The sequence below is a fragment of the Squalius cephalus genome, assembly GCF_949319135.1.
Source record: "Squalius cephalus genome assembly, chromosome: 9".
Classification (NCBI taxonomy): domain Eukaryota; kingdom Metazoa; phylum Chordata; class Actinopteri; order Cypriniformes; family Leuciscidae; genus Squalius; species Squalius cephalus.
The window spans coordinates 42,668,218-42,695,908 of NC_137130.1; the positions used below are offsets into that span (position 1 = coordinate 42,668,218).

At 39.9% G+C, this 27,691-nt stretch overlaps 2 protein-coding genes and 1 long non-coding RNA gene across 4 annotated transcripts in view; 2 read left to right on the top strand and 1 right to left on the bottom strand.

The window, feature by feature from the left end:
• The window catches only part of LOC307164978 (uncharacterized protein), a 106,943-nt gene extending 102,966 nt beyond the window's left edge, over window positions 1–3,977 (top strand). The window contains exon 3 of the mRNA XM_079882230.1: window positions 2,744–3,977. The gene's annotated coding sequence lies outside the window, so the exon portion shown is untranslated. The remainder of the gene's footprint in view (window positions 1–2,743) is intronic.
• Window positions 3,024–16,543, bottom strand: LOC307164977 (uncharacterized protein; the record flags this gene model as incomplete). Its single annotated transcript, XM_079882229.1, has 2 exons — window positions 16,491–16,543; window positions 3,024–4,069 (listed from the first exon to the last, which is right to left on the bottom strand). The coding sequence occupies exon 2, from the start codon at window positions 4,056–4,058 to the stop codon at window positions 3,024–3,026; it is 1,035 nt and encodes a 344-aa protein (XP_079738355.1). The 5' UTR covers window positions 4,059–4,069; window positions 16,491–16,543.
• On the top strand, window positions 4,753–7,176 carry LOC307164996. 2 transcript variants are annotated; one of them, XR_013822377.1, is made up of 5 exons: window positions 4,753–5,296; window positions 6,128–6,242; window positions 6,334–6,382; window positions 6,976–7,036; window positions 7,126–7,176. It is a non-coding gene; the product is annotated as an uncharacterized lncRNA (long non-coding RNA). The 2 variants fall into 2 exon arrangements; XR_013822376.1 differs by having other exon boundaries at window positions 6,128–6,382.
• Window positions 16,544–27,691: the final 11,148 nt, after the last annotated feature.

Consider the following 27,691-nt stretch of genomic DNA (forward strand, 5'->3'; position numbering starts at 1 on the left):
GCCAAACAGCGTTATCCATGTTGTTGCGATTGCATCGCTAGAGTAAGCTAATAGTGAAACTGATAGCGTTCTTCATTTAATTACAATATGAGGATTGACGGTAGGCTATAAAAATCAGCGTTTCTGTGTAGGTGATGACAACCATCTTGACAGCAGAAATCAAAGCATCGCTAATTACGGTAGACCTTAATTTGAAATAGTAAATTTGTTCCTAATCAAAGGGAACACTCAACCACAGAATAGCTGGGTGAGTTTTGTATTGGCCTATTGGATACAGTAAATTAAGACTGTCAACTTCTTTTCAATAGGCTACTATTTCATCACCCAAAACACTCCCACTCTCTGCTGTATATTCATAACCAATTATTTCAAAACCAACAACCAAGCCACATAAACAATGCCATTGGAACTAGTCTACATTGAAGACATGTCTCTTAATCACGGCCGTAGCCAGCTATGAGGTCACCGAGGTCCGGACCTCGGTCATTTTTTTATATTCAAAAAAAAAATGTCAAGCTCTCTGAATGATTATTTAGCCGTTTAAACCACTTCATATCATAGAGTTTGCAATTCATGTTGCTGCGAGAAGCTAGCGCAGTGAACGGGGCTTGAGTGAGAGCGCTGGTGCATCCTCCGTTTGTTGCCAGATCCACCTATTATACGTGTTTTTTGGCTCGTTTTTCCAATTTATTGTGACACTTTGGGACGTTTATGAAGTGGAAAGTTGAACGTTAGTGTTAGTGATATATTAATCTTATTTACAAAACACAAGCTTTGAACTTATTTCAGATATCTTTTTCTTTCTTTTTGTAATTGCTTGTTTTTCGTAGCAATATCTGGCAACATTGTACATTCATAAAAAAAAAGCTTAGACAAACTGTAAATTAATTGCTGACAGGAAGATACCACAATCGGTAAGACAAACGCAGTGATCATCGTTAATATCTGAAAGAAATGTATAACACTCAAAAACAATAGCATAATACAAATCTGTTTGTTACAGAATGAAATAGGCTATGCCAAATAACGTTAACATTACTGGCCAGCAGGAAGACGTCTCATGCTCTTTAGTTAACCTTAAGTAATCAAAAAAACATTAATTAAAGGAGCTGTATGTAAGATTGTGGCCAAAACTGGTACTGCAATCACTTTTTAAATTACTGTATCCCCTCCCCCTCCCCCTGACTCGAGGTTGCCAGATAGGCTGCAGGATCCAGCAGGAACATAGGCTACAGTTTGTAGCTGCAGCTGTGGTAACTAGAGCAGAGCTGGCAACCCGGATGCTGAAACACAACTAACTTCGTGATTGGTAGATAGGTGGAGGGTGGGGCATCAGGCCAAAATACAAGATGACAACATCAACATCAGTTGAGGGCTGCAACTTCATTTTTTATTAAATGACAATATCCTGGCCGTACTACTGTTGTCAGTGATATAAGTATTTGAAATGAACATGATTTCTTAATGTCTAGTGACATATCAGGGCCATTTTATGATTAATTGAAATATATTTCTTACATACAGCTCCTTTAAAGCAGTGTTTCTCAACTGGTGGGTCGCAAAAAACATTTTGAGTGGGTCGTGGAGTGTGCAGTCAAAGAAACAAACGTAATTCTGTTTTTTCTGACGCTAGACTTTTATTTTGAAAGACGTGCCTGAAAGCGGTTGACTCTTCTATCAGTAACTTACCTGAGAAAAATGCTTTTTCCTCATTCAGTTTCTATGGTCAAATGAGATGTTGTCAAGTAAGTTTATGTCAGTGTCATTATTCTAACGTTATTTTTATAACTTGTTATATATAAAAAAAACAACAACTAACTTTTCAGTCCTGTCAGTCATACTGTGCTCATTGCACGCACTCTTCAATTACACGCGCAAATTTACCATGGTAACAGACCTTAACCCTCAAAATGCCACTTTATTTTCACTGTGTTTTTGTAATGTATTTCTAAATGACTGTGGTCTCGTCACATACCAACTTATTAACAAAAACTATTTTGGAACTGCTACCTTACCTACCTTATACCTCATACTCATCAGTATGTGCATTTTCTTATATACAGTGTATATGCAAAAGCCTCTAAGTGCCATCTGAAGATTTTCTCGGTTTCTGTCCCTTGCCCAAACAAGATGCGGCAACAATAACCTCAGCCATTCTCAATCAGCTGACAAAGTGGGGTCTTCAAACAACTTTCCTAAGGGGTCAGGGTCATGATGGGCCGTCTACAATGAGTGGCAAAGTGAGTGGGGTACAAAGAGAGTCAAGGAACTGTACCCCAGGGCAATGTACACCCACAGACGTGTGTGTGTGTGTGTGTGTGTGTGTGTGTGTGTGTGTGTATGTGTGTGTGTGTGTGTGTGTGTGTGTGTGTGTGTGTGTGTGTGTGTGTGTGTGCAATCTGGGAGCGGAGATACCCCACAAGAATGATTTTTTATTTTATTTTTTTTGGTTAAGAAAAAGAATGGCAATAAAAACACAAAGACTTTAAAAGCAGTATCCAGCTTTATTAAAAGCAATATCCAAATGGTATATGCCATAAAGTAAAACAAACAAAACTGCTATTAATTAGCCTACATGAATACTCCAAATGCATGAGTACAGAATGTAGCTATTATGACTTGTGAATCAAACACATTAGTAGACTTCGATTACACTCTGACAAGACTGAGCACCCGTTTTTGTTTTGTTTTTTTAAATAAAATTTGATTTAGCCACCATATTGAAAGATTTGCAGTTCGGAAGAATGTGTGAGATTTTAAGAAGAAATTTCTAAAGATTTAAAGTAGGATTCTTTCTGTTTCTTTTAATCATAAAGACAAAGTTTCAATAATACCATAATGAATAGTGTTGTAATTTGTAGTTACATCATCTGCAACTGAAAAATCTCTTTGATTTATAAAAACAATTTTAGCTTAATTTTAAGCAATGCATGCAGATATCTGAATAATTTTTTGAGAAGTTATAATAAGGTATTTAACTGAAGCACTTGATTATTCTTGGAGTTAAACCATCCTGATATGTTTCATGTTTTAGCGGGTGGCAGTGGGACTTCAGTCGGAGGTTTTGGCTTACCGTCAATCTTTAAATCCTTGCAGAACAACACTGGTTCTTGACCGATACCCAGTCTGTACTGCCACAGATATACAGACTCTTTCGGCTTAAGCTCAAATGTGAGTGTTTCTTCCACTTCAGTTGCTTCGTTCCAGCTTTCTTTTTCAGTGCTGACGTGTGAACCTCCATATTCTGCAGAAAAGGAGAACTGAGCCTTCGCAATTAGCTTGGCAAGATCTCCAGTTTCAGCTGTGACTGACGCGGCTATCTTCCAGTTGTGTGTGATCTCAGACATCTTCTCCTTCTCGTATCCAACCTTTTTATTGATTTTCTTTTGCCATGTCATTGGTGTATTGCTGTGATTATCTATAGTTTTAATACTCTCCCATGTGCCAAAGGCTGGGCCTTTAGTTACGGACAGCCCACCAGGAAGGAAGTTAACAACATCGGGATGAACAGAATAGACACCATCGCGCTCATCTTTGCTGAGGTCAGTACCGGTGTAGTACTCAACTCCCCAATCTGAGACTGGCTTTAGGAAGGAGATGAACCCTTTTACGCCCCAGTAATAGAGGCCGTTTCTGAGCTTGGGATGCAGCTTGTGTACTACACCTTCCGAGTCTGTGTTCATGTTTTTTGTTTCTCTGTAAGTGCCCTTTTCTTGGAAGATGATGAAAAACTTGCCAGAATTTGCGAAGTAGTGGTTTCCACCCTGGCAGTTGGAATGAAGGTTGGAAACTTTGGCATTGCTGTCTGTCGTCAGGTTCTTGACTCTGCGGTAGGAATTGCCCTTGATGATGTAAAAGTAGCCATCTTCATCTGCAAGGTAATGGTCTCCATTTTGGCAGGAAGTGTGCAGACTGAAAATAGAGATGTCTGAACCTTTATTTAAATCTCTTGACATCATAAAGCAGCCGAGATCAGAGCGGATTATATAATAACACCAGTCGCCCATTGCACAGATGTCAGTGCCTTTTGCTTTGCTCTTGGGAATAATGCCTTTCATCGTGCCTGAACCTGCAACACAGAATAAACCAAACATTCAATCTCCACACCAGATGAGTGCTGTTACTTTAGTCCTTCTACAGATTGAGCTCACTGATTATCAAAACAGCTTTATAGGAAAAATGAAAGCTAACTGATGAAATAAAAGCTCAGGATTATATCAGTGCATTTAATCATCTAGCAAAAGAAGGACTTTTTTGTCGAAATGAACCTCTTCATCTTGAGGATTTAAGACTGTCACGGTTTATGAATTTGCTGTCTCTTTTCTCGTCTCGTGTTTATGTGTGTGTGTGATCCACTGATCCGCACACCAGCTGATTCTGATCAGCGTACTCTATTTAGTCTCTCTGTTGTCGCATTGTCTTTGTCAGAGCATTGTGGATGTGTGTTTGTGATCTTCGCATTCAGCACTCCCGGTTCGTCACGTCGCCATCTTCCGGATCTCCGTTCCCGAACCATCATCATCATCATCATCATCATCTCTTCTCCGGAGAGATCGAGCTGTCCTCAGCGTCCCTGTGCTGCCAAGGGCTTAACTGGACTTTGGACAACATCATGATCCCAGCATCTGATCTACTCTCAATAAAGAGATTTTGTTTTTGCAATTGAATCTTCTGGTTTTCATTTCAGAGATGAGACACTACAGGTGAATAGGGTAAAAAGTTTAAATAATATCCCAGCAAACATTGGTCCAACGGCAACGTCGTGTCCCTGGCCAAAAATAGTCGCGGTAGGACGGCATAAATAGGTAAAAATAAGTAACACAGAACATTTTCTAAAAATGCATTCAGATACATTTGTACATGTCTACAGTTCTCTGGGGTTGCATGTATAATTGTTATTTTGACTTTTAGCTACTTGTAGTTCAATATGTAGTGTATCGGATGAGAGGACGTCACCTGGCAACGTCTTTTACACGTGCATTTATAGTCCATCATGACCCTCTATGAAATCCTTATGAAATATGCAAAAGCTATTATGCTTACACCTCGGTTGATACTGCAATAATTAATTTAAGTGCCCCAAGTAGTTTTTAAGAGGTTCTGAAAGACGTGCTTTACAAAACCGTGCCACCGAGATGTTGTAGCAAATCTCGCGATATTGCAAAATCCCGTGATATGATATTATCTCGCGATAAAGCGATAACGCAGCCATTTTCCCGTTTTTCTACAACCACGAGGCGAGCAGGATTTGAGGGTGCATTGGTGTGTTGCCGAATTACTAAAAATCTGCTGTTGGGTAAGTACATTTTGTATTATAAATGTAACATTAGACATTCTCTGCTTCAACAGAGTACGGTCCGCCTTCAATGAAGTTAACGCTTGTCAGTGGAGAGGGGCCAGACTCTGTACAAATTAAATTAAATTTAATTTTACATTTATGTACGAGAGTCTGGTAGAACCAGACAAATTTTTTCTGCCGATGAGACCAAATTTTGTTATAGGTCGCGCTGGCGCGACTGCAACATTGCCCAATGGTAATAAAAAAACAAAAATAAAAAATGAAAGCGGAACGAAACTGCGCAACTCGTTTGTGCTCCACGGACCGTTTATTAGTTTGGACCATTTCGGATATTTCATGAGTCAGGAGGTGTTTTCCATAAATGTTAACATAATAACCCAAACGTTTCTGTGATTTACTGTGTTTATATCTTATACTACCATAACATTAACTATTTGTGCAGGTGAGGTAATGCACAATGAAAATAGGCAAGTATCAGGAAGGAGACTACCTGATTCCTCTATGGCCTCAGCTTTAAATACTTAAGTAATGCTTTATGGCCGTGCCTTTTTGCATAATGAATATAAATCCTGTCTGTATGCAAAGAACGAATCTTCTGTTTTTGATCATATTTGGAATGTATTGTGAGTGTATTATTGTCACTTGGAGGGCAGTTTATGTGCTCTCTATATTAAGGCAGTTAATGGCTCAGGTTTGCTCTGTTACAAAGTTGCTCTCTAACCATACTCTAAGATTACCAATTTTCTAATCACTTAAGTGAAATTTTTTAAACGTGATTTTGTTTGTTGTACTTGACGAAATTACATTAAGTTGCAATTTTTCTTTCAGGGTCACATAACGAACAGCCATCTGTCAGACGTAGAATTTGGGAATCCTTCTCCAGGCCATGTGGCAGAAACGAAGAGACATTGCATTTGTTTCTTGTTTAATGTCCTTCATAAAGGTGGTTTTTTTAACCATATAGTTATGGTGTTTATTAAGGTGTCCTTTCTTACCTTAAATATTTTTCACCCATTTGTTTTTTATATCTCCAGTTCCAAATTCTGCATTATCATCCCAGTCCCAGAGGACACCCCATTTTATGTGAGAACTTTGCGATTTGTATCTTATTTTATGCACAATACACCTTAAATACAAACATACATTTTTCTAAATAATTGTTCATACAGTTACAAATATAGAGCCTATAATGTCTGTCATTGCTCAAGAAAAAGTTAAAGTACAGCCAGCTAATTTTATAGTAACTAATGCAGTATTACACTGTGAAGTGTACATTTGAACACCAGTCTTATCACTTCACAATTTAAAATGTGTAGACCAGGTGTAGCCAACCCTGGTCCTCCAGAGCCACTGCCCTGCTTGTTTTCCAACTATTCCTGCCCTTCCAGCTTCTGACTGACAACACACCTGATCCATTATTAGTCAGCAGGAAGTAGGGCAGGGATAGTTTGGAAACAATCAGGAGAGTGGCTCTCGAGGACCAGGGTTGGCTACCTTAGATTTAGTCATTGTGAAGGATTATTATATGGCTACAATAGTTGACTATGTCCAATTGGATTACAAGAAGTCTAAATCTTTGCTACATCCACAAAGTAGTTAAAATAAAACAGTATCGTTTACTGTTTTTATTTAACTACCCTCTTATTTAAGTTTGTGTGTTTTGTTTTCATTAACAGAATTTCCTAATGTTGTCTTGCCTCTTGACCGCTGCATTCGGGAGAGAGCACAGAAGTGAGGGTATGTGTGTTAATGGTCTTCTCCAGCCATGGGGGTTGTCCTGTCCAAAATTGAATTTACATTTTACAAATCTTTACATTTTGAAATAGCTGGCACCAGACCCTCAAGGAGTGCTTACCCCATGTCAACTGAAAGTGAAAGTAAGAAATATTATTCAATGCTACATGAACGCTTTGTACGATGTAAGTCAAGGTAATTTTGGCCTTCAAAAATTGTTTACTTTTAAATTGTTTACTATTGTTTAATGTCCATCTATTCAGGGGACATTCTTTATAAGACCACCTGTCTTTATCAGAAATGTCCTTTTCACTTAGTGTTACACAGCTAGTGAAGGGTCTTTCTTAAGGGCTCAGTATTGAAGAGGGCAAATGCGTTTTTTTTTTTTTTTTACTATTCGAACACATTTAATGCAGAACATCTTTTATTGGCATAAGATTATTATGCAGTAAAATAACATGGTTATTTTCTGACATTTTCCAAAAAAAAAGTACGTAATTAACCTAGAAATTAGCCTTTTTCTTTTTTTTAAACCATATTCTCTTCCCTCAGATGCTGTGACGAGGTGGAGCCCAATTCTCCAGACTCAGACATTGATGCAGCAGTGGAGGAACACCTGAAGAACGCTCCAGGAACAGCTGGGGGTGGTGGATTTAAAAAATGAGCCATAAACAAAACAAAAACCATAAAGCCATAAACTTCATAGACTCTAAAAACTTTTATTTATGGCTGTTTAACAGTAATTCAAAACTGTTAGTAACTGAAACTTAGCACTGCCACAGCTCTGACTTCTATTCATCAATGATCAATAAGTGAGGAGACAAGAGACGGAGATGCGTCGGGTCAGCTTTACTCTCCACTTCAATAATAAACAAAACACTGTACAGCGATTGAGGTCAAAACAGCCAGCCCGCGTTAACCCGGAAACTATATATCAAAACAAATCTCCCTTAAAGGTACAGTCCCTTGGTGAATGTCTCTTTCGGTCTTACTTGTGGGTCACCACAACATTGTACTATTTCTATTATCTTTTTTTGAATCTAACTGTTTAACAACTGGAAGACATTTCAAATGTAATATTCACAATAAAATGTTGTTAAATTATAGCACTTTTTTTTTGCTTTCAGTCCACAAATAATGTGTTGATGTACACGTGATTAAACGGTTTTATAGACGTTCAGGTCTGACCGGACCGATTTTGGACCCTTTTTAGAACCTTTGTCAAGTTCAGATGTGTAAAAATAGCCTAAATGATTGCCTTTCACGGTGTTACACAATATGGGTGTGATTATTTTATATGCAGGAATATATATATATATATATATATATAACATATATAAATATTATATATCTCAAAAACATCCAGAAGAACTAAAAAAAAAAAAACCCATTTAGACGTCCAGGGACGCGCAGAAAAGACGTGGAATTCACGGTCAGACGACGTCAAAGACGTCGGTTCAACTTTCATTTTGGAACTATTTTTCAACCATGACGGGACGTCTCTGTCGGACATCTTTTCAACGGTCAGTAAACGTCCAAATGTTTGCTGGGATATATCACCATGAAACTTCCTCAGTTGATTACTTACACAAGTATATAAAAAAATGTATTACAAGGTTTTGGTTTTTGAAATTTGTACTTTTAATTATGCAAATTATGAATATCTTATTAAATATGTGCAATTTTGCATATATTTTCGGGTAGATAAATCTGAACATATGATAAAGGCAGGTGCAAAATTCTTATTTAATTTTGTTTAGTCATAATATGAAAAAAAAAAATCAGAGGGATTTCAGGATATATGCTTTCATTACCTAGGAAATTAAAATATACTGTCCATTTTTTTTTATTAAATTGTGACATAAATAAGGCCAGGAATGATTTATTAACAAATCCCTCTGAAAATATCTTCAGACTACTGTTAAGTGTATAACTGGAAAGTTTGGTGTAGGTGCTACATAGGCTGAGATGTTTGTACTGGAGAATGACAAAAACTCATTTTGAGAAAATGGCATTTAAAGATTTAAATAGGGGAATTTAATAGATTTCTATTGGAAAATAATTGCTTTAAAACAGAATACATGCTCAGGCCCTTTGTAATAATAATATATAATATTTCAAGCTCATGAAAACTGATTATTTAATAACATGGCAGGCATATCCACAACTTTCCCGAACTCTGACCTTTCCTGTGATCGCAATGGCAACATAGAACAAGCCAGTAACGAACTTCCGGTTTACGTTAGCCTGAAGATACTGCTATCGGAGAGCCTCAACAAGCCCAAACAACTTGCTTGGGTAATGACGAGTAGAGCTTAGATCGGGCCCAAAAAATCAAGCACGACCCTACCTGAGCCCGTTGTGTCCGAGCCCGGCCCGGCTCAACACCACATATGTAACTGTAGTCATGAGCCCATGCCCGATTTAGACCCAACCATTTTTAATACGTGGGCCGTTATAACAATATAACCAGGGGCGGCGCCAGATAATTTTTTAACATGTGCTGAGGGGATGCTAGATACACTCACCTAAAGGATTATTAGGAACACCTGTTCAATTTCTCATTAATGCAATTACTTAATCAACCAATCACATGGCAGTTGCTTCAATGCATTTAGGGGTGTGGTCCTGGTCAAGACAATCTCCTGAACTCCAAACTGAATGTCAGAATGGAAAAGAAAGGTGATTTAAGCAATTTTGAGCGTGGCATGGTTGTTGGTGCCAGACGGGCCGGTCTGAGTATTTCACAATCTGCTCAGTTACTGGGATTTTCACGCACAACCATTTCTAGGGTTTACAAAGAATGCTGTGAAAAGGGAAAAACATCCAGTATGCGGCAGTCCTGTGGGCGAAAATGCCTTGTTGATGCTAGAGGTCAGAGGAGAATGGGCCGACTGATTCAAGCTGATAGAAGAGCAACTTTGACTGATTTCTGTTGAGACATTCAGATGGTAGAGTCAGAATTTGGCGTAAACAGAATGAGAACATGGATCCATCATGCCTTGTTACCACTGTGCAGGCTGGTGGTGGTGGTGTAATGGTGTGGGGGATGTTTTCTTGGCACACTTTAGGCCCCTTAGTGCCAATTGGGCATCGTTTAAATGCCACGGCCTACCTGAGCATTGTTTCTGACCATGTCCATCCCTTTATCATCCCTTTATCCTCTGATGGCTACTTCCAGCAGGATAATGCACCATGTCACAAAGCTCGAATCATTTCAAATTGGTTTCTTGAACATGACAATGAGTTCACTGTACTAAAATGGCCCCCACAGTCACCAGATCTCAACCCAATAGAGCATCTTTGGGATATGATGGAACGGGAGCTTCGTGCCCTGGATGTGCATCCCACAAATCTCCATCAACTGCAAGATGCTATCCTATCAATATGGGCCAACATTTCTAAAGAATGCTTTCAGCACCTTGTTGAATCAATGACACGTAGAATTAAGGCCGTTCTGAAGGCGAAAGGGGGTCAAACACAATATTAGTATGGTGTTCCTAATAATCCTTTAGGTGAGTGTATATTATATATAAATACTTTTAATAAATGAGCAAAAATTGGCCACTTAATGTTTAATATTCAATTATTTTAATGATCACAATTAAAGTGAACAAGTGAACAAGCACAACATTCAGCATTCAATCAAATATTATTAAAGATTTATTATTATTAATAATGTTATTTCAACACAATATCTCATTATTTCGACATAATATGTGTGCCGAGTGTGCGTGCAACAAGCAAGATGTGCATTTGTAAATCCGGTGACACGCATGCATTGATTTTTATTAATAAACTAGTCTTTTCTGTCAGTGTCTGCTACAAAGATGAAGTTGACGATCGCCATCTCCATAGTGAACGCGCATAATAGCCTAGAGAGAAATGCACATCTTGGATTACATAATCAGAGAGTAGCCTATTTCTTTTCATTTTGAATGGTTTCGTCTAAAGACATTTAAAGCTTTCTTTAGATAAGCTCTATTTCTCATGTCTGAGTTTCGGTTAATTTATGATGAGATGCGCTCCTGTTCACGATCAATGCAAGTGACCGCGCCGCGCCTCCATGTCATGATTTATATTGTCTATATATGCTATATATGCTTATTACTTATTAAATCCAGGCAATTCGTTGATGAAAAATTTATTAAAATTGAGATACAATTTATACAAAACGAAATTCACTTTAAAGAAAAGCTTTCTAAAAAACAAAACTTAATGAAGAAAATTAAGTTTAATCATGTCTGAACCATTAACAAAATCATGTCTGACCCACTCTATTGGCGCTTTTCCATTACCAGTACCAGCTCAACTTGACTTGACTCGACTACGCTCGGCTCGCTTTTCGCTCCGTTTTCCATTGCAGATAGTACCGGATAGTACCTCCACAATAGTACCTGGTCGTCATGGCGACGCTGCAGGAAACTGCCGTGACTTAAAGGGATAGTACACTTTGAAATTAAATTTTGGTATGTTTTAGCTTACCTCAAGGGCATAGGTGTAGGTGTAGGTGTCTTTTTTTCCGCAGTAGTTTCAATTTTGATATTTTTAGGTCAAACCGTTCTTGTCTGTCAGTCATATAATGCAGGTCTACGGTCACTGTCTCAAAGAGCATGCACAGAGTCCAAATTAAAACAATTCCCCGTCGTCCAAATTAAACAATTCCCCATCGTAAGTACACATTGATGGCCTAAGACACGAAACGAGCGGTTTGTGTGAGAAAACGAACACACGTCCAAGTGATCTGAGGGCGCGGGCTGGTATAGATATAGACATAGATGTCGCCTTGGCTACTGCAGTTCATTGGAACGAAACCGTAGCCAAGGCGACATCTAGTGTATATATCTATACCAGCCCGCGCCCTCAGATCACTTGGACGCAGCTGTGTCAATTTAACCGAGTATATGTTTAAGTGTACTATAAGTGTAACATTAGTAAACTTTAAGTACACAACTAGGTTTCTCATTTGTAATGCATGTGTACTACAAGCGAACTTATAAGTATACTAGTAGTTTACTATTTTAATACAATAGTCATTTTTTTAAGTTACGAAAGTACACACTTAAGTGTACTCTCAGTAAACAACTAGTTTAGTAGTTTATACTGCAAGTATACTTGTATGTTTTCTTTAAGTGAACATAACATTATACTTATAGTTTACTATTTATATATAATTTTTATATATATACTACTACTATGTTCAAATGTAGATTTATATATTTTTATACTTGAAAAATACCTTTAACTGTACTTTAATTTTAAAAACATTTTATTAGCTTCATGCATCATTTTTTAATCAACACCTGAATGATGGTAAGTTTCATAAATAAAAGCAACATTTTAAACAAAAAACGTTGAGAAAATCACATTTTTGTCAAAGACTACGCCTTGATCAGATTCAGAGCGATGATCAAAACATAGATGGAGTAGATCGAGTTTTTTCTTCATGGGTTACGCTTCATTTCATGTGGTAATATTGAGTTTTGATTTACACGCTGTTTAATGTTTGATGATCACGTTATTTTACATTTGAGTGTTTCGGCTTCTTCTTCTCCTGTGTTTTGATCCAGAGATTATGTACTAGAAGATGTGTCATAGCGCTCCCTAGTGCAGTGAAAACATGGATAGCTGGAAAATTCAGTCACAAAGTAGTACATAAAGTAATGCACATGCTCAGGCTTGAATCGTCTAGGCCAATTAGATTGAACCAATTAAATTGGGGGTGGGCGGAGCGACACGTGTAGCCCCGCCCCATTGTCCAGACTGCACTCTGTGGCTCATCCCGAGAGACACGAGCGCACCAGAGGGAACATTCAGCCTTTGTGGTCGGATTTTGAAGAAGAGACATTCTGTTCTTGCATGTATGCATGTTAAAAAAAATTTCATTTTGCAGTATAGCAAGTAAGCCAACAGTTTTTGTTTATTCCTGAGGGGACCTATGCAAAAAAAGAAAAAAATAGGACTATTTCGTGCGCACGAGAAACTTTCGGTTTGCGTCATAGCGTCATTAATACAAATGTGGAAATATGGATGATGTATGACATTTAGGGGCTGTTTACACCTGGCCACTTCATGCGTTTTCTCAGGTCGGATAGCTATCTGATTTATCAAAACGATTCCATTTACACCTGGTCACATAAATGTGTTTTAGCGAAACGGATTTAAATCCGATCTTCAATTCCCGCGCTATATGCAGATTTAATGGAGTGCACGTCACGAAAGCAACAGATATGAGCTGCATTTTATTGATCATCAGCTAAAATGTCAAAATCAAAGACCGTAATAAGAGAGAGCAGTAACAGCCCTGGTAAGATCATTTAGTTTCTTTACTTTTAATGATGATGATTGTGTGTTAAGCGTCTGCGACTTACTTTCACTTTGATTTGCGATAGTTTGCACGTTGGCTTAATGAATCTATGCTCAGCTTCTCATCTGCGGTGACGCGCGTGTTCCAGTAGCGTCGCGTCGTCATATCTGGCTATAACATTACAGATAGCCTATAACACGCTCTCACACGTTAATTTTTTTAGCATTTTTGGGAGGAGTACAATTTACATATGTGGTTTCAACAACCAGATGCATTTACACTTGTCCAGTTTGGTCTGGAATGCGGCCCAGACCACCTCCTGAAGTGGTTTGAGCAATCGGATTCAAATCAGTCTCGAATGCGTTTCAGAGGGCATTTACACCTGGTCTTTTCACGATCGGATTGCTATCCCATCTGAGAAAACGCATGAAGTGGCCAGGTGTAAACAGCCCCTTATGTATGTATTACATTGCCAACATGGGGGAAACAAAATATTAACATAAAAAAGTACAAAATATTAAAGGGATAGTTAACAAGAAAGTGAAAATATTCACACTTGAGGAAGACAAAAGATGTTACGCAGAATATTAGGCATTGGCAGCTTCAGTATCCATTTACAACCATTGTATGAAACATATGAAAGCAAATGATGACAAAGAAAGCTGATGACTGTTCAATGAACATTCTGCAAAACATTTTTGTGTTCACAGAAGAAAGTCTGAAAAAGACAGAATGTTTTAAATTTATATAAAATATAAAAATGTAAATTTTAGATAAAGGTTTGAATTTGTTTATTCAAACTGCAATTAGTAGTGTAATTGAATCAGTGTATCTTTCGTTCAGTATAGTTTTTTTATTTAATATTTAAAGTAGAAAATTAGAAAAGAGTTCCTTTTTCATTTTATAAATAATATTTCTAAAACGTTTTTCGTTCTGAGGTAGAAAATTGAATAAACAGCTTGAATATTCGTCAAGTCGCCTTCATTTATATAGCGCTTTTAACAATATGGTTGCAAAGCAGCTTTTGCATAGATAATAGGAAATTACTGTAACAGATTGTTTATAGGCTTTACAACAGCTCTTGGATAAAGTTCTACACGTCCGCATCTTGTTGTTTTCTTTTTTTTTCAAAGGCATGACATTTTGTAGTCATTTTGAATGTACACAAATAAAATATAAATTTTACTGTTTCGAATGACAGAGTATGACACGATAAAGTATTAAGTTATTTCACCAACTGAGGAACAGATCCAAGTGATGGCGCCGGCGCATCGCGCTTTAACAACATCGGTTCACTTCTGGCATTAACTTGACATCACAACCGGTTCATTATTAAATTATTATTAATTCCTGTTCAGTATTAAACTTTGGACCGAATGAAAGATGCGCAAACCCAACTTTGTGGTATAGTTTCAGTTTCGATTCAAATAAATTCGTTTAGGCTTGGCGTTTAAAATAGGCTAAAGGTTGTTTGTAATAAAGGGCACACTGGGCTATTTTTATAGGCTACTATGTATTTTTTTAAATTTATTATTATAAGTGGTTACTTATTTTTCATTTCTTGTTGTTTTCTGATACCATTCATTTAAGGATTTGGCTAGTAAGGGGAAGTAAAATACGCATAGCCTATGTTATTAATAGTGTTTATAATGTTAATGTTGTATTTTATTTACAGGTCTTTTACACTAATAATATAATGCGTGTTTCCCTCTCAACATGACTGAGCGCGCCACGCCACGCACAAGCGCGCATCCTTGAGATATAAATTATAGGCTAATACATTTGAATAAAAAAGGCCTACATCATAAACTCAGAAGAGTATGTATTTTAATATCTCTGATGTTCTCTGTTCTCTGGTTGTTAGATAGTCAGTCTGAATGACAGTTCATGCATGAACGTTAGGACTATACTATTACCTTTTTGTATTAGTGTTTAAAATATTTAATTTACAACAAATTATATTGATTTATATCTTAATTTATTATCATTATTATTATAATTATTTTAAACTTACTGGACGAGGGCGACCATGGTAGGCCAACAGTCGTCATTTACCCTGTATTTACAGTATATCTATACAGAAGAAAGACCTGTCTAGGCTCTTCGGTACGGGTTGTGTCGAACCATTCGTTAGTCTGGTTGTTTGATGAGAAAATATGAAATGTAGTTGCAATAAATGCGTTAAGAATCCGTACAACTGCAGCAGTAGAGGATGACTATTTTATTCTGCAGTGCGGAACTGAGGAAGAGCTGATGACGGAACAGTATGATCAAGATAAATAGCAATCTTGTGAACTTTACTTCTTAAAAAAAAAGTTTCCTTCATCTCAGTAGCAGAAGATTATTACTTGTTTATTTTTTTTTTATCAATACCCATACAAATAACAATGTTTATTAAAAGTCTATTCAAAGTTAATACAATTATTTGAATTGTGACTAAAATATGTATCTAAGTCATGTCTTTAATAGCACCTTGCTTGGTATTTTTGCTAAAATAGACACTTCAAAACATGTCAAACAACAACATAAATGACATACATCATCCATATTTCCGCATTTGTATTAATGACGCTATAATGCAAACCGAAAGTTTCTCGTGCGCACGCGATAGTCCTATTTTTTATTTTTTGCTAAGGTCCCCTCAGGGGCTCCATATTCACCTGTAGTTTTGAGTGACAGATGTCATATTTAATTTAGCATATTTTTCTCTGTGACATTTTTTCCAGTGTTGACAGTATCATAAGACAAATGACAAATACAATTATTTTATAGCCAAGATATTTGTAATCCCCAAATCACTTTCTGATGTGTTTTACACAATAGTTAATTTAAGTTTAATGACAGGAACTTTATATAAACTTTCTGACATGTTTTACAAACATATGAGCAAGTTTTTATTTATTTATTAACACTGCAGTTATCCATCTCCTATCCTCTGTATTTTATATTCAATATCTTCTTCAGACTTTAATATTCGATTTCTACTCTATTTGGTTAATTACTAGTTAGCATATTTATAAGGTCTGTATTACAAAATGACATTGGCTCCAGAAAACAGGTGTTCAAATGAACTATGAGTCCACAAGTGCTCAGTATTAGAAACATACTATATATACTATATAAATATACTAATATTAGAAACATACTAACCTGTTGGACTGTAGCCGGAGTCAGAAGAGCAGCTTCTCCTGGATTGAGTCTGAGAGATGATGTGTCTCTGACAGATTTCTGTCTTATATAAAGCTCTATAAAGGGCTGGACAAACACACACAAGCCTCAACAGACCCGTCAGTGCAATGCTTCATTCATGTAAAAGGTGTTTGGCTCTGTTCCTGTTTTCTCTATATGCAAATTTTTTTTTAAAAGATTTTTAAGAGTACAGGGTTGCCAACTTTGGGACTTTGGCTGGAGTGAGACTCTGTAAAACATCAGTGCGTGCGCATAACCCTAACCCTAATTTTAAAAACATCATTCCTTAGTATAAACCCTGATTTATGAAAAAAATATTTTTGTACATTCAAAATGTACAATTAATTTATTGATTGCACTATAAAAAAAAAAAAGAAGATATAGGTGATTAAATAACAAACATGATCAACAACATCAAAACAATAAGAAATCTCAAAACAAAAGGGACACATAATAGTTCCTCCACCTCCCCAGAAAAGTTCCACACACGAGGCCTGTTGTGCCACAGTGGCAGTGTCGGCCTGATCACCACCTCTGCAGGAGCTCGTATCTGAAGCAGGGTTCAGTCCGGTCATGAACCGTAATGCGTCTGTCACGTGACAAATGAACGAAAGACTCGGAAAGTAATTATGTTCTCTGTAAATTATTTTTGACTGCATTATAATGATTTCTTAATTCAGAATATGATAAAGACTGCGCAGGGGGATGTGTTCGGGGAATTTGGCTGTTAAAAGTATAACATTTAAAGCCCCTTAAATGAATGAACTTCCCATGACTCACAAGGTGCCATCAGTGTCAGTCTGTTCCTGGTGTCCGTCCTGTTTAGGTCAATAACTGAACAGGTTATTGGGCAACCTTTGATCATTGTTTTGATCATCACACAAAATGGGGGGAAATAGTTTTTGCACTTTAAAAAAAGCAAAAATGTTTTTCACAATTTTAATCACATTTCCTGCATTTACATACTTAAGGGACTATGGTGATACAAAATCCAGGAATAATTAAGTTGATTATCATGATAAATTCTGCCAAAAAGAATATAGTAGGCTACTACTATGTATAAGGAAAATATGTCTTACTTTCTTTATTGTTTAATAGGGGCCAATTGCCAAGTGTGACGGAGAGGCAGAGACGGTCAGATCCATCTGCAGATATTTAATAAAGATGATAAGGGGCAATCCAGAATCGTAGTCAGACAAGCAGTAGTCAGAGGCAGGCAGCAAAGGTTCACAAATGAGTTCAGAGTCCAAGTTCAAATACACAAGATCAAGTCAAAATTCTGAGTAGCAAGAGAAACAAACTGAGACAGAGGTTTGGTAAAACAAGACTTCACAAATGAGAACAGAACAGTCCAGATAAAGGGGAGCTGAGGGTGCACAGGTGAGACTGATGAAATCATAATGAGGTGAATTGCAGTCCTAGTATGCAGGAGAGAGGGACCTAGTGAAACCAGGAGGAGGCGCTGTCGTGCGTTCCGTGACAGAGCCCCCCCCCCTGCGAGCGGCTCCGGAAGCGAGGACCTGGCCGACGACGGGGTCTTCCACGGGGTCTTGGAGCAGGTTGGTCTGGGTGGTCCCGGTGAAATGCAGCAGTTAATGTGGGAACCAGGATATCTTGAGACCTGACCCAGGAGCGTTCTTCGGGACCGTAACCTTCCCAGTCAATGAGATATTGCAAAACCCTGCCGCGGCGTCTGGAGTTCAGGATCTCTCGCACCCGGAAAGCCTCCGCGGCGTCCACTTCAATGGGGGGAGTCTGAACAGCAGCGACCTCCTCCCGGCTCCTCTCTCTCCTGGGAGCAACAGCGGGTCTGAAAAGGGACACATGAAAAGTGGGTGAGATTTTGTACTGAGCAGGGAGTGACAAACGAAAAGAAACAGGAGTTATCTGACGAAGTATCTTGAATGGTCCAATGAAACGAGGAGAGAGCTTCTTGCATGGGAGCTTGAGACGAAGATCTCGAGTGGAAAGCCACACCCACTGGCCGGGTCGGTATCTGGGACCCTCACGCCTCCTTCGATCCGCCTGCTGCTGATAACGGCGAACGGCGCGCTGAAAATGGACGTGAGCAGCATCCCACGTGGCCTCGCTGCGTCGGAGCCAGGCATCTACTGCTGGGAGGTCGGAAGGCTCCCCGGACCACGGGAAAAGGGGGGGCTGGAAACCTAGAACACACTGAAAGGGCGTTAGACCGGTGGCAGGCTTTAGCAGGGAATTTTGGGCATACTCCGCCAAGGCCAGAAAACGACTCCAGTCCTGTTGATTCTGGTGGCAGTAAGCTCTCAGAAAACGAATCAAGTCCTGGTTAAGGCGTTCAACCTGCCCGTTGGCCTGGGGATGGTAACCAGAAGTTAAACTGACATTGATGTTTAATTTTGCACACAATTCTCTCCAGACACGGGAGGTAAATTGGGGACCGCGGTCAGTCACAATGTCCTTGGGCAGACCAAACAGACGGAAAACCTGGTTGAATAAAGCCTCTGCAGTTTGTAAGGCCGTGGGCAGACCGGTCAGAGGAATGAAACGGCAGGACTTAGAGAAACGATCCACCACGGAGAGGATGGTAGTGAATCCTTGAGTTGGAGGTAGATACGTTACAAAATCCACAGCGATGTGTGACCAGGGACGACGTGGTACTGGCAGAGGTTGCAGCAGTCCTGCGGGCTTGAGATGGGAGTATTTCACAGTATTACAGACAGAGCATAGATGGACAAACTTGATAACGTCAGACTGAAGAGAAGCCCACCAAAAGCGATTTGAGGCTAACTGAATGGTGGCTGCAATACCTGGATGACCTGCGCTGGGAGTGTAGTGAACCCATTGAAGCACGCGGTGGCGGAGATCTGGTGGAACAAAGAGGCGGTCAGCGGGGCATTCTGGCGGAGCGGGATGTTTACTCAGCGAAGTGGTGATTTCAGAGATGATGTCCCATTGAACGGGAGCCACGATGAGAGCAGTGGGGATAATGGGTTCAGGCTTGGATTCTTCGGCTGGATCATCGAACTGGCGGGAAAGGGCGTCAGCTTTGCCGTTCTGGGAGCCCGGTCTGTAAGTAACCTTAAAGTCAAATCTTGAGAAAAACAGAGACCAGCGAGCCTGGCGAGAATTCAAACGTTTAGCAGACCTGATATACTCCAAATTCCTATGATCAGTGAGCACTGTAAACGGTTGACGGGCTCCCTCCAGCCAGTGCCTCCACTCCTCAAAAGCGGTCTTCATGGCCAGAAGCTCGCGATCACCTACGTCATAATTTCTTTCAGCAGAATTGAGTTTGTGAGAGTAGAAGGCACAAGGAAACATCTTAGCTGGATTACCATGACGCTGTGATAACACTGCCCCCACACCTGTGTTAGATGCATCCACCTCCACAATGAATTCCTTCTCTGGATCTGGGTGATGGAGAATAGGAGCAGAGGTAAACTTCTCCTTGAGTTGAGCAAAGGCCGCAGTACAATCCGCTGTCCACCTGAAACATTTACCTCCTCCTCGAAGCAGAGATGTGAGAGGAGCTGCAATCACACTGAAGTTGCGGATAAATCTGCGGTAAAAATTAGCAAAGCCCAGAAAGCGCTGCAGCTCTTTAACAGAAGATGGTTGGGGCCAGTTAACCACAGCTTTGACCTTGCTCTCATCCATAAGGACTCCGTCCGCACTGATGACATAGCCCAGGAAGGAGATGCGTGTCTGATGAAATTCGCACTTGGAAAGCTTGGCATAGAGTTGATTTTCGATCAGGCGCTTGAGAACTGCACGGACATCTTGGACATGTTTTTCAAGGGAATCAGAGAAAATCAGAATGTCATCAATATAAACAATAACTTTCAGATGCAACATGTCCCGGAAAATCTCATTAACAAAAGCCTGGAAAACGGAAGGACTATTGGACAGGCCGAAAGGCATAACCCTGTATTCATAGTGCCCTGATGTAGTCGAAAATGCAGTTTTCCATTCATCTCCACTCCGTATGCGAATCAAGTTGTATGCGTTCCTTAGGTCCAGCTTGGTAAAGTAGCGGGCAGAGCGGAGCATCTCCAAAGCAGCTGGGACTAGTGGAAGAGGATAGCGATACTTGACTGTTACCTCGTTAAGACCACGATAATCGATGCACGGCCAAAGACCCCCGTCCCTCTTCTTGACGAAAAAGAATCCGGAGGAGGCTGGAGATGTAGAAGTGGTAATAAAACCTTTTGCCAGCTGTTCGTCAATGTACGCCTTCATAGCCTCAGTCTCAGGTTGAGACAGCGGATAAACTCTTCCGCGTGGAATTACAGCCCCAGGTAAAAGCTCAATAGCACAGTCGCCAGCACGATGAGCAGGAAGGTGAGAAGCCTCAGTGTCGATGAAAGCCAGAGCGAGATCATGATACTCAGAGGGAATTTTCTGAAAATCCACTCCCTTAAGGGAAGTGTTGTGGAGCTCAGTACCTTGTACAGCAGTCTTGCAATTGATCTGGCAAAATTCGGACCACCGGGAAATTCTCCCCTCAGACCAGGAAATTTGGGTATTATGTCTCTCCAGCCATGGAAGTCCTAAAATTACTGGATGCCCGGGTGACTGAATTGTGAAGAATTGGATGGTTTCAGAGTGCTGTTTCCCGAAGCTGAGCGTGAGGGGTTGGGTGATGTACTGAACCTCTCCAGACCCTAGGGGGCGCCCATCCAGGGCTTCCACGGTAACACCGGACTCACATGCGAGGAGAGAAACACGATGAGTTTTGGCAAAAGTGAGGTCGATAAAGTTTCCAGCAGCTCCTGAATCAATCAAGGCTTTAATGTCTAAATCCTGTTCATTAAGTTTCAGAGAACATTCCACAGAAAATAGTCAAGAAGAGTGATTAGAACTCACCGTGGCAGAATTCTTGAGAGCTGGATTAACCGGACAGGTGGCCTTCAGATGTCCTGCTTCTCCACAGTACATACAGAGATGATTACGGCGTCTCCTCTCCCGCTCTGCTGTGGAGAGGCGTGTGTAGCCAATCTGCATGGGTTCCGACTCCACGCTGGGGAGAGTACACTCAAGAGGACTAGATCTGAGAGGTGTGCGTCGGGAGCGTAACAAATTGTCAAGGTGGATAGCAAGCTCCATAAATTGATTCAGAGTTTTACCGTCGTCGCGACACGCCAGCTCTCCTTGGAGGTTCGGGTTAAGTCCCTTGCGATAAAAGATGCTTAAGAGGTTCCTCCTTCCATCCAGTTTGAGCAGCAAGGGTACGGAAAGAGAGCGTGTAGTCCGCTGCGGTCGAATTTCCCTGGCGTAACATGAGCAGTAGTTCACCTGGATCCTTTCCTCCCGCTGAGTGTTCGAACACCTCTCTAAATTGAGTCAGAAATTCGTTATAAGAGGGGAAAGAGAGCTGACCTCCATACCAGAGTGCAGTGGCCCATTCCAGAGCTCGACCAGTGAGTAGGGAACAAATGAAGGACACGCGGCTCTCATCAGTGGAGTAGGACTGTGTCTGCTGATCAAAATACAGACTGCACTGCAACAGAAATCAGACGGTGAGCCATCAAATTTTTCAGGAAGAGATCATTTGGGTTGAATGGAATTGTTACTCACGACAGGAGGTGCAGAAGCGGGTGCAGCTGGATTTGAAGTTTGATTCTCAGTCACGTTAGGCAGCGATAGTGATTGAACAGTTCTTGCGAGCTTCTCTGTGTGAGTGGTTAATTTTACCAGCTTTCTCTGTGAGAGTGGTTAATTTTACCAGCTGTTGCTGATGGGCAGTGAGTACATTAACTTGATTAGATACCTCGGAGGCCAGTCGACTGAAATCTGCTGGATCCTGCATTGTTGAAGTCTTCTGTGACGGAGAGGCAGAGACGGTCAGATCCATGTGCAGATATTTAATAAAGATGATAAGGGGCAATCCAGAATCGTAGTCAGACAAGCAGTAGTCAGAGGCAGGCAGCAAAGGTTCACAAATGAGTTCAGAGTCCAAGTTCAAATACACGAGATCAAGTCAAAATACTGAGTAGCAAGAGAAACAAACTGAGACAGAGGTTTGGTAAAACAAGACTTCACAAATGAGAACAGAACAGAACAGTCCAGATAAAGGAGAGCTGAGGGTGCACAGGTGAAACGGATGAAATAATAATGAGGTGAACTGCAGTCCTAGTAAGCAGGAGAGAGGGACCTAGTGAAACCAGGAGGAGGCGCTGTCGTGCGTTTCGTGACACCAAGACTTGAGAGAATAATTTTATAAAGTCAAAAATGTTCACCATTAATGTTTTGTGTGCAAATAAAAATTAAATAATGTGAGACTCAATTTCCACTGCAATATAGAAACAACATAAAGACAGTATATTTTAAACAGTTGTTTAATGCCATTTTTTATGAATGAAGACCAGTATCACTGTAGCTACTGATGTCTCTATGAAAATGATTTTTTACTTTTGAAAATTATAACAACTTTTAATATAAGTGAACTTAAAAAAATCCTCACATAAACCCCAAAATAAATGTAATATTTACATGTGCCCTTCCTGTCTAACAGGTATGAAATATACAGAAATTAAATTAGGTTATCAAACAGTCCGCACTGCATAAATTATGAATTAAATATAGATTTATCCTTATTAAAGCTGCAAGCGTTCTTTAGTCAAGAGCAGTGAGTGATTTTCTCTGTTCCCTTTGTTCTTTGGTTATCTTTACTGACTACAGGATTAGTGGGTTAACTATCAGTGAGGTATTTTTAGTGTGTGCAAGCGGCGTTCCTGGACGCGGCTGCGCGCATTGTGTGTCCTGCTCGGTCCTGCTCCTCTTTGGCGATGACGGCGTGCGGTTAAAAAATCATAACAAACTAATTTGAAAGTGGGGGGTCGACGAACGGGATTTCGAAAAGAGGGGGGGGGGGGGGACATGTCCACATAGGAAATTACGCCCGTGAGTGAAAGGCACACCATTTTGTTATCTGCTAACCTTGTCATCCAAACTTTCAAACGCGCATCACTGGCTCCGACTCTGAACCTATGCTCTGAACTCTCTCTGAACTTTTCACACGCAAATGACGTATCAGGTGCAAGGTTTTCAGCGAATCAACGATCAGAGAACACTGCAGTGAGAACGTTGTTGGCAGATGTTACAGCTGTGGGCCTTAAACTGGTCTAGTCATCAACAGAACATTAACGGATTGAGAGGGGAGAAACATGGATTTTGGCGTGACATTTCTTGCGTGGGCGTGAGAGCGTGAGATTGATGCTGAAAGCGTGAGAGTTGGCAACCCTGAGAGTGAAATGTAAGCAGTTTTCCAGCACTTTCGAGAAGTGGCGGCCAGTGCTTTGCAAGGGCAAGACCAGACAAAGAACTCATGAAACACAGGGGTTTAATTACACAGTAGCAAACAGGCTTAACAAGTCATTAAGACACACCTGAGGAAGACTTTCTCAACTGAGAAAACTACAAACATTGCCACAGGACATAGGAATGAACACAGAAACAACGAGAACACAGAACACTGCAACTTATTCAACAGTGTCAGTGCAGTCAGATCAATAATATTAGGTGTGTTGGACATCGGCTGCGGCTGGATGTATCCGATCGGCGAGAGTAGCCGCGTGCAGGCGGGGAGGAGCTGCAAACGGAGACGTGAAGTCGGACACTTTCTGGTTCCTGTAGTAGTGACCGCTCACGTGGTGTTTGCATACTTTACCACAGCTGCAGTTAAATAAATGCAATATTTGCCAAATAATACACAGATGTTTCAGACACATTTTCATTCAATACTTTATGTACTGCTTCATACAGCGTCTGTTTGAACAAGAATAAAGTTCAGCATAAGCTTCTATCAATGAAGTGGAGTCTACGTTTTTTAATCAGTTTTAATTTGATAAACATGACACAATATAACTTCGCAACTACATGAAAAGAGATTTGTGAGCTTTAGAGGAACTAAAGGTGTTTGAATAAACACGAAACACACGTGATCGTTGTCATGCGGTGAATCCGGCCAATCGTGGAACAGCTGTCGTCATCAGCCCTCCTGCAGCCGCTCTTGAGAAGCTGCGCTGGCTGAGTTCTCCGGCTACTCTCCAATCGATCTCGCGGTGCTTTGATGGCATACGTCACAGTCACGTGGCGTCGGCGCTGTATCAAGTCGGACAAAATTTCTAACCGGCATGGACTGCTTCAAGTCAGCCGCCGATCGGTCTGCGCAGAGCTGCATGAAGTTGAACCAGCCTACTGCTGAATATTAACTGTTTCCAGCCAGAGGCGAGAGTGACAAGGAACTGAAAGACTGAAATTCCTGATAAGACTGAACGCACAAGCTCTCACAAAAAATAAACACCATGCAATAAAACAAACTTACTAATCTGAAAAAAAAAAAAAGTCATGAAGGAAGGACAAAGAAAGCCTTATGACCCTCTCCCCCCTCTCTCCTCAGTTTTCTTTCACCTGGTTGAAAGTTAACAAAGAATGGCAATGTACCACATATGATGTATCTTCTTGTAGCCGGTGAGGTGTCAATTAGTAGAGGGCGTGGCCAGGTAGGTAGAGGGTTTTTAAGCAGGCACCTGTAGGGAGGCCTAGAGAGGAGGTCCAATCTTTTGTGTGGAATTGTGTTGTTTGGTAGCCTTTCCTTATGTGTTGGTGCACAGACGTGGTCTGGGTGAGCAGGTAGGCCAAGCGAATATTGACTGTTTTGTTTTACATTTACAAAGCCTTTTTCACTAAATTAGATGTTTTTAATGCAGACACAAACATTGTGGACGTGTAGGCCGTTGGTCACGTTCGTTGCTATCTTGGAAGTTAGTCCAGGGTTGGTGGCTGTGTTGCTGGTAATTTGAGGTTTTTATACAGTGTTTGTAAGTGTCTTGATATTATTTTCTAATGAGATTAATGTAAAAAATACATTTTGTGGTTATTTTTTTGGATTGCTAATTATACGAGTATAACTCGTTTATACTCATTTCCCCCCCCCCTACAATGAACGAGTTAACAGCAAAAACACTGAGTATAACTCATTTTTTTTTTTTTTTTTTTTTTTTTTTGCGTTTATGCTGTTTTGCTGTAACTTTGAGTTTTGTAACTCAAAAAAAAAAAAAAAAAAAGTTCATTGTAGCGGCCAAAGCCGTTTCAAACAACTGGGGCCCGTTCTTCGTACGTTGCTTAAAACATCCGAGATCAAATGAGACATCCAAGATGATATCATCGTGCTAATCATGATCCGGCTAATTGGGTTCTTCGAACACACCTGTTGTTTATGATTAGTATCGCTGGATTGAGTTATCTGAGATAATTGCGCGTTCATGCGTTGGTTAAAAGGGGATATGTATCGATAGTAGAAACATTGATCAGCAACGCTGCTATTGGCTGCTCAGCGTGGCCAAAGAGCGCGCTCAGTTTTTCTCCTCAGCAGAGCAAGAACTAATAGTCGAAGTTTTATTCGGAATTTTAATGTTTAATCAAAACGCCAGGGAACACCTCAAAGTCTGCAAAAGCCAGGAGAGAGGGCTGGCAAAAAGTAGCAGACAATTTAAATCCGTTAGAAGTGGCCATGTTAGATGTTTTTATTACTTATTAGCCTATACAGGTGCTGGTCATATAATTAGAATATCATCAAAAAGTTGAATTATTTCAGTAATTCCGTTAAAAAAGTGAAACTTGTATTAGACACATGCCTCATGCAACAAATAAAAAGGAAAAGTTGGCAATACACTGCCCACCTGTAGGCCTATGTCTCCTCTGTCTGTGCAGACTCTTCTGTAGGCCTTTCTGTAGATGTGCAATCCATAAAGCATACAAGTATAAATGAAGTAAAGTTCTTTATGCAGTTGCAGGTAGGCTAGTTCCTCCATATGACAGTTATCTGAGAGGGTTTATTCACTGTCCAGTGCAATGGAAACAAATGGACATTACAAAGTCTTCTACTTTCTTTCCTTTGGAAAGTTAGAAAAACTTACTGCACTTACTGCACATATTTCAGCCACCACTTTCTTGGGAACAGATACAAGTGTTGGTGTATTATGTAAAAGTGCACAAAAGAGGAAAACACAATGTCATTACAATGAACTACACTCGGGGAAAATGTGATCAATAACTCATGGCAAAATATGTTTAACATTAACATAAGTTTATCAGTTTTCACTTTCACAAGTCAAAGCAATTCATCATTACTCAAGATTTAACAGTTGAAATGACTATACAGCCTTAATTTAATGCAGCAAAAATGATTTTACAGTGTAGGCTACTAAGATCTTTTCTTTTTCTAAGCCTTTTTCTTGGTTGCTTTTATAATCAGACAACCAATTATTTAACAGTGCCTTTTATAAAAGAGACTATAATATAACTAAAAATTACCATTATGTAGAATATTTTTGCACTTCACTTTTATTTGTTTCCATGTTCTAGTGTGGTGACTCTGACATTACAATGAACAAAGTAATTATGCAATTATTAAAATACAAACATACAGGTGCTGGTCATATAATTAGAATATCATCAAAAAGTTGATTTATTTCAGTAGTTCCGTTAAAAAAGTGAAACTTGTATATTATATAGACTCATTACATGCAAAGTGAGATATCTCAAGCCTTTATTTGTTATAATTTTGATGATAGCTTACAGCTTGTGAAAACCACAAAATCAAAATCTCAGAAAATTAGAATATTTCATGAAATCACACAGTAATTACACAGTAATCCCATGGTCATTGAACCAGGTTTTGGTTATTTTGGCAGTGTAGGCCGGTGCAAATCCTGCAGGAGAATGAAGTCAGCATCTCCATAAAGCTAGTCTGCTGAAGGAAGCATGAAGTGCTCTGGAAATGTCCTGGTAGACGGCTGCGTTCAGTGGACAGCACAGTGGACCAACACCAGCCGATGACATGGCTCCCCAAACCAACACAGCCTGTGGAAACTTCACACTGGACTTCAGGCATCTTGGATTGTGTGCCTCTCCATTCTTCCTCCAGACTCTGGGACCTTGGTCTCCAAATGAGATGCAAAATTTGCTCTCATCAGAAAAGAGGACTTTGGTCCACTGTGCTTTATTAAATCCAGAGTCAACGCAGCCGTCTACCAGGACATTTCCAGAGCACTTCATGCTTCCTTCATTCTCCAGCAGGATTTGCCCCTGCCCACACTGCCAAAATAACCAAAACCTGGATCAATGACCATGGTATCACTGTGTAATTACTGCGTGATTTCATGCAGTGCCCACTGGTT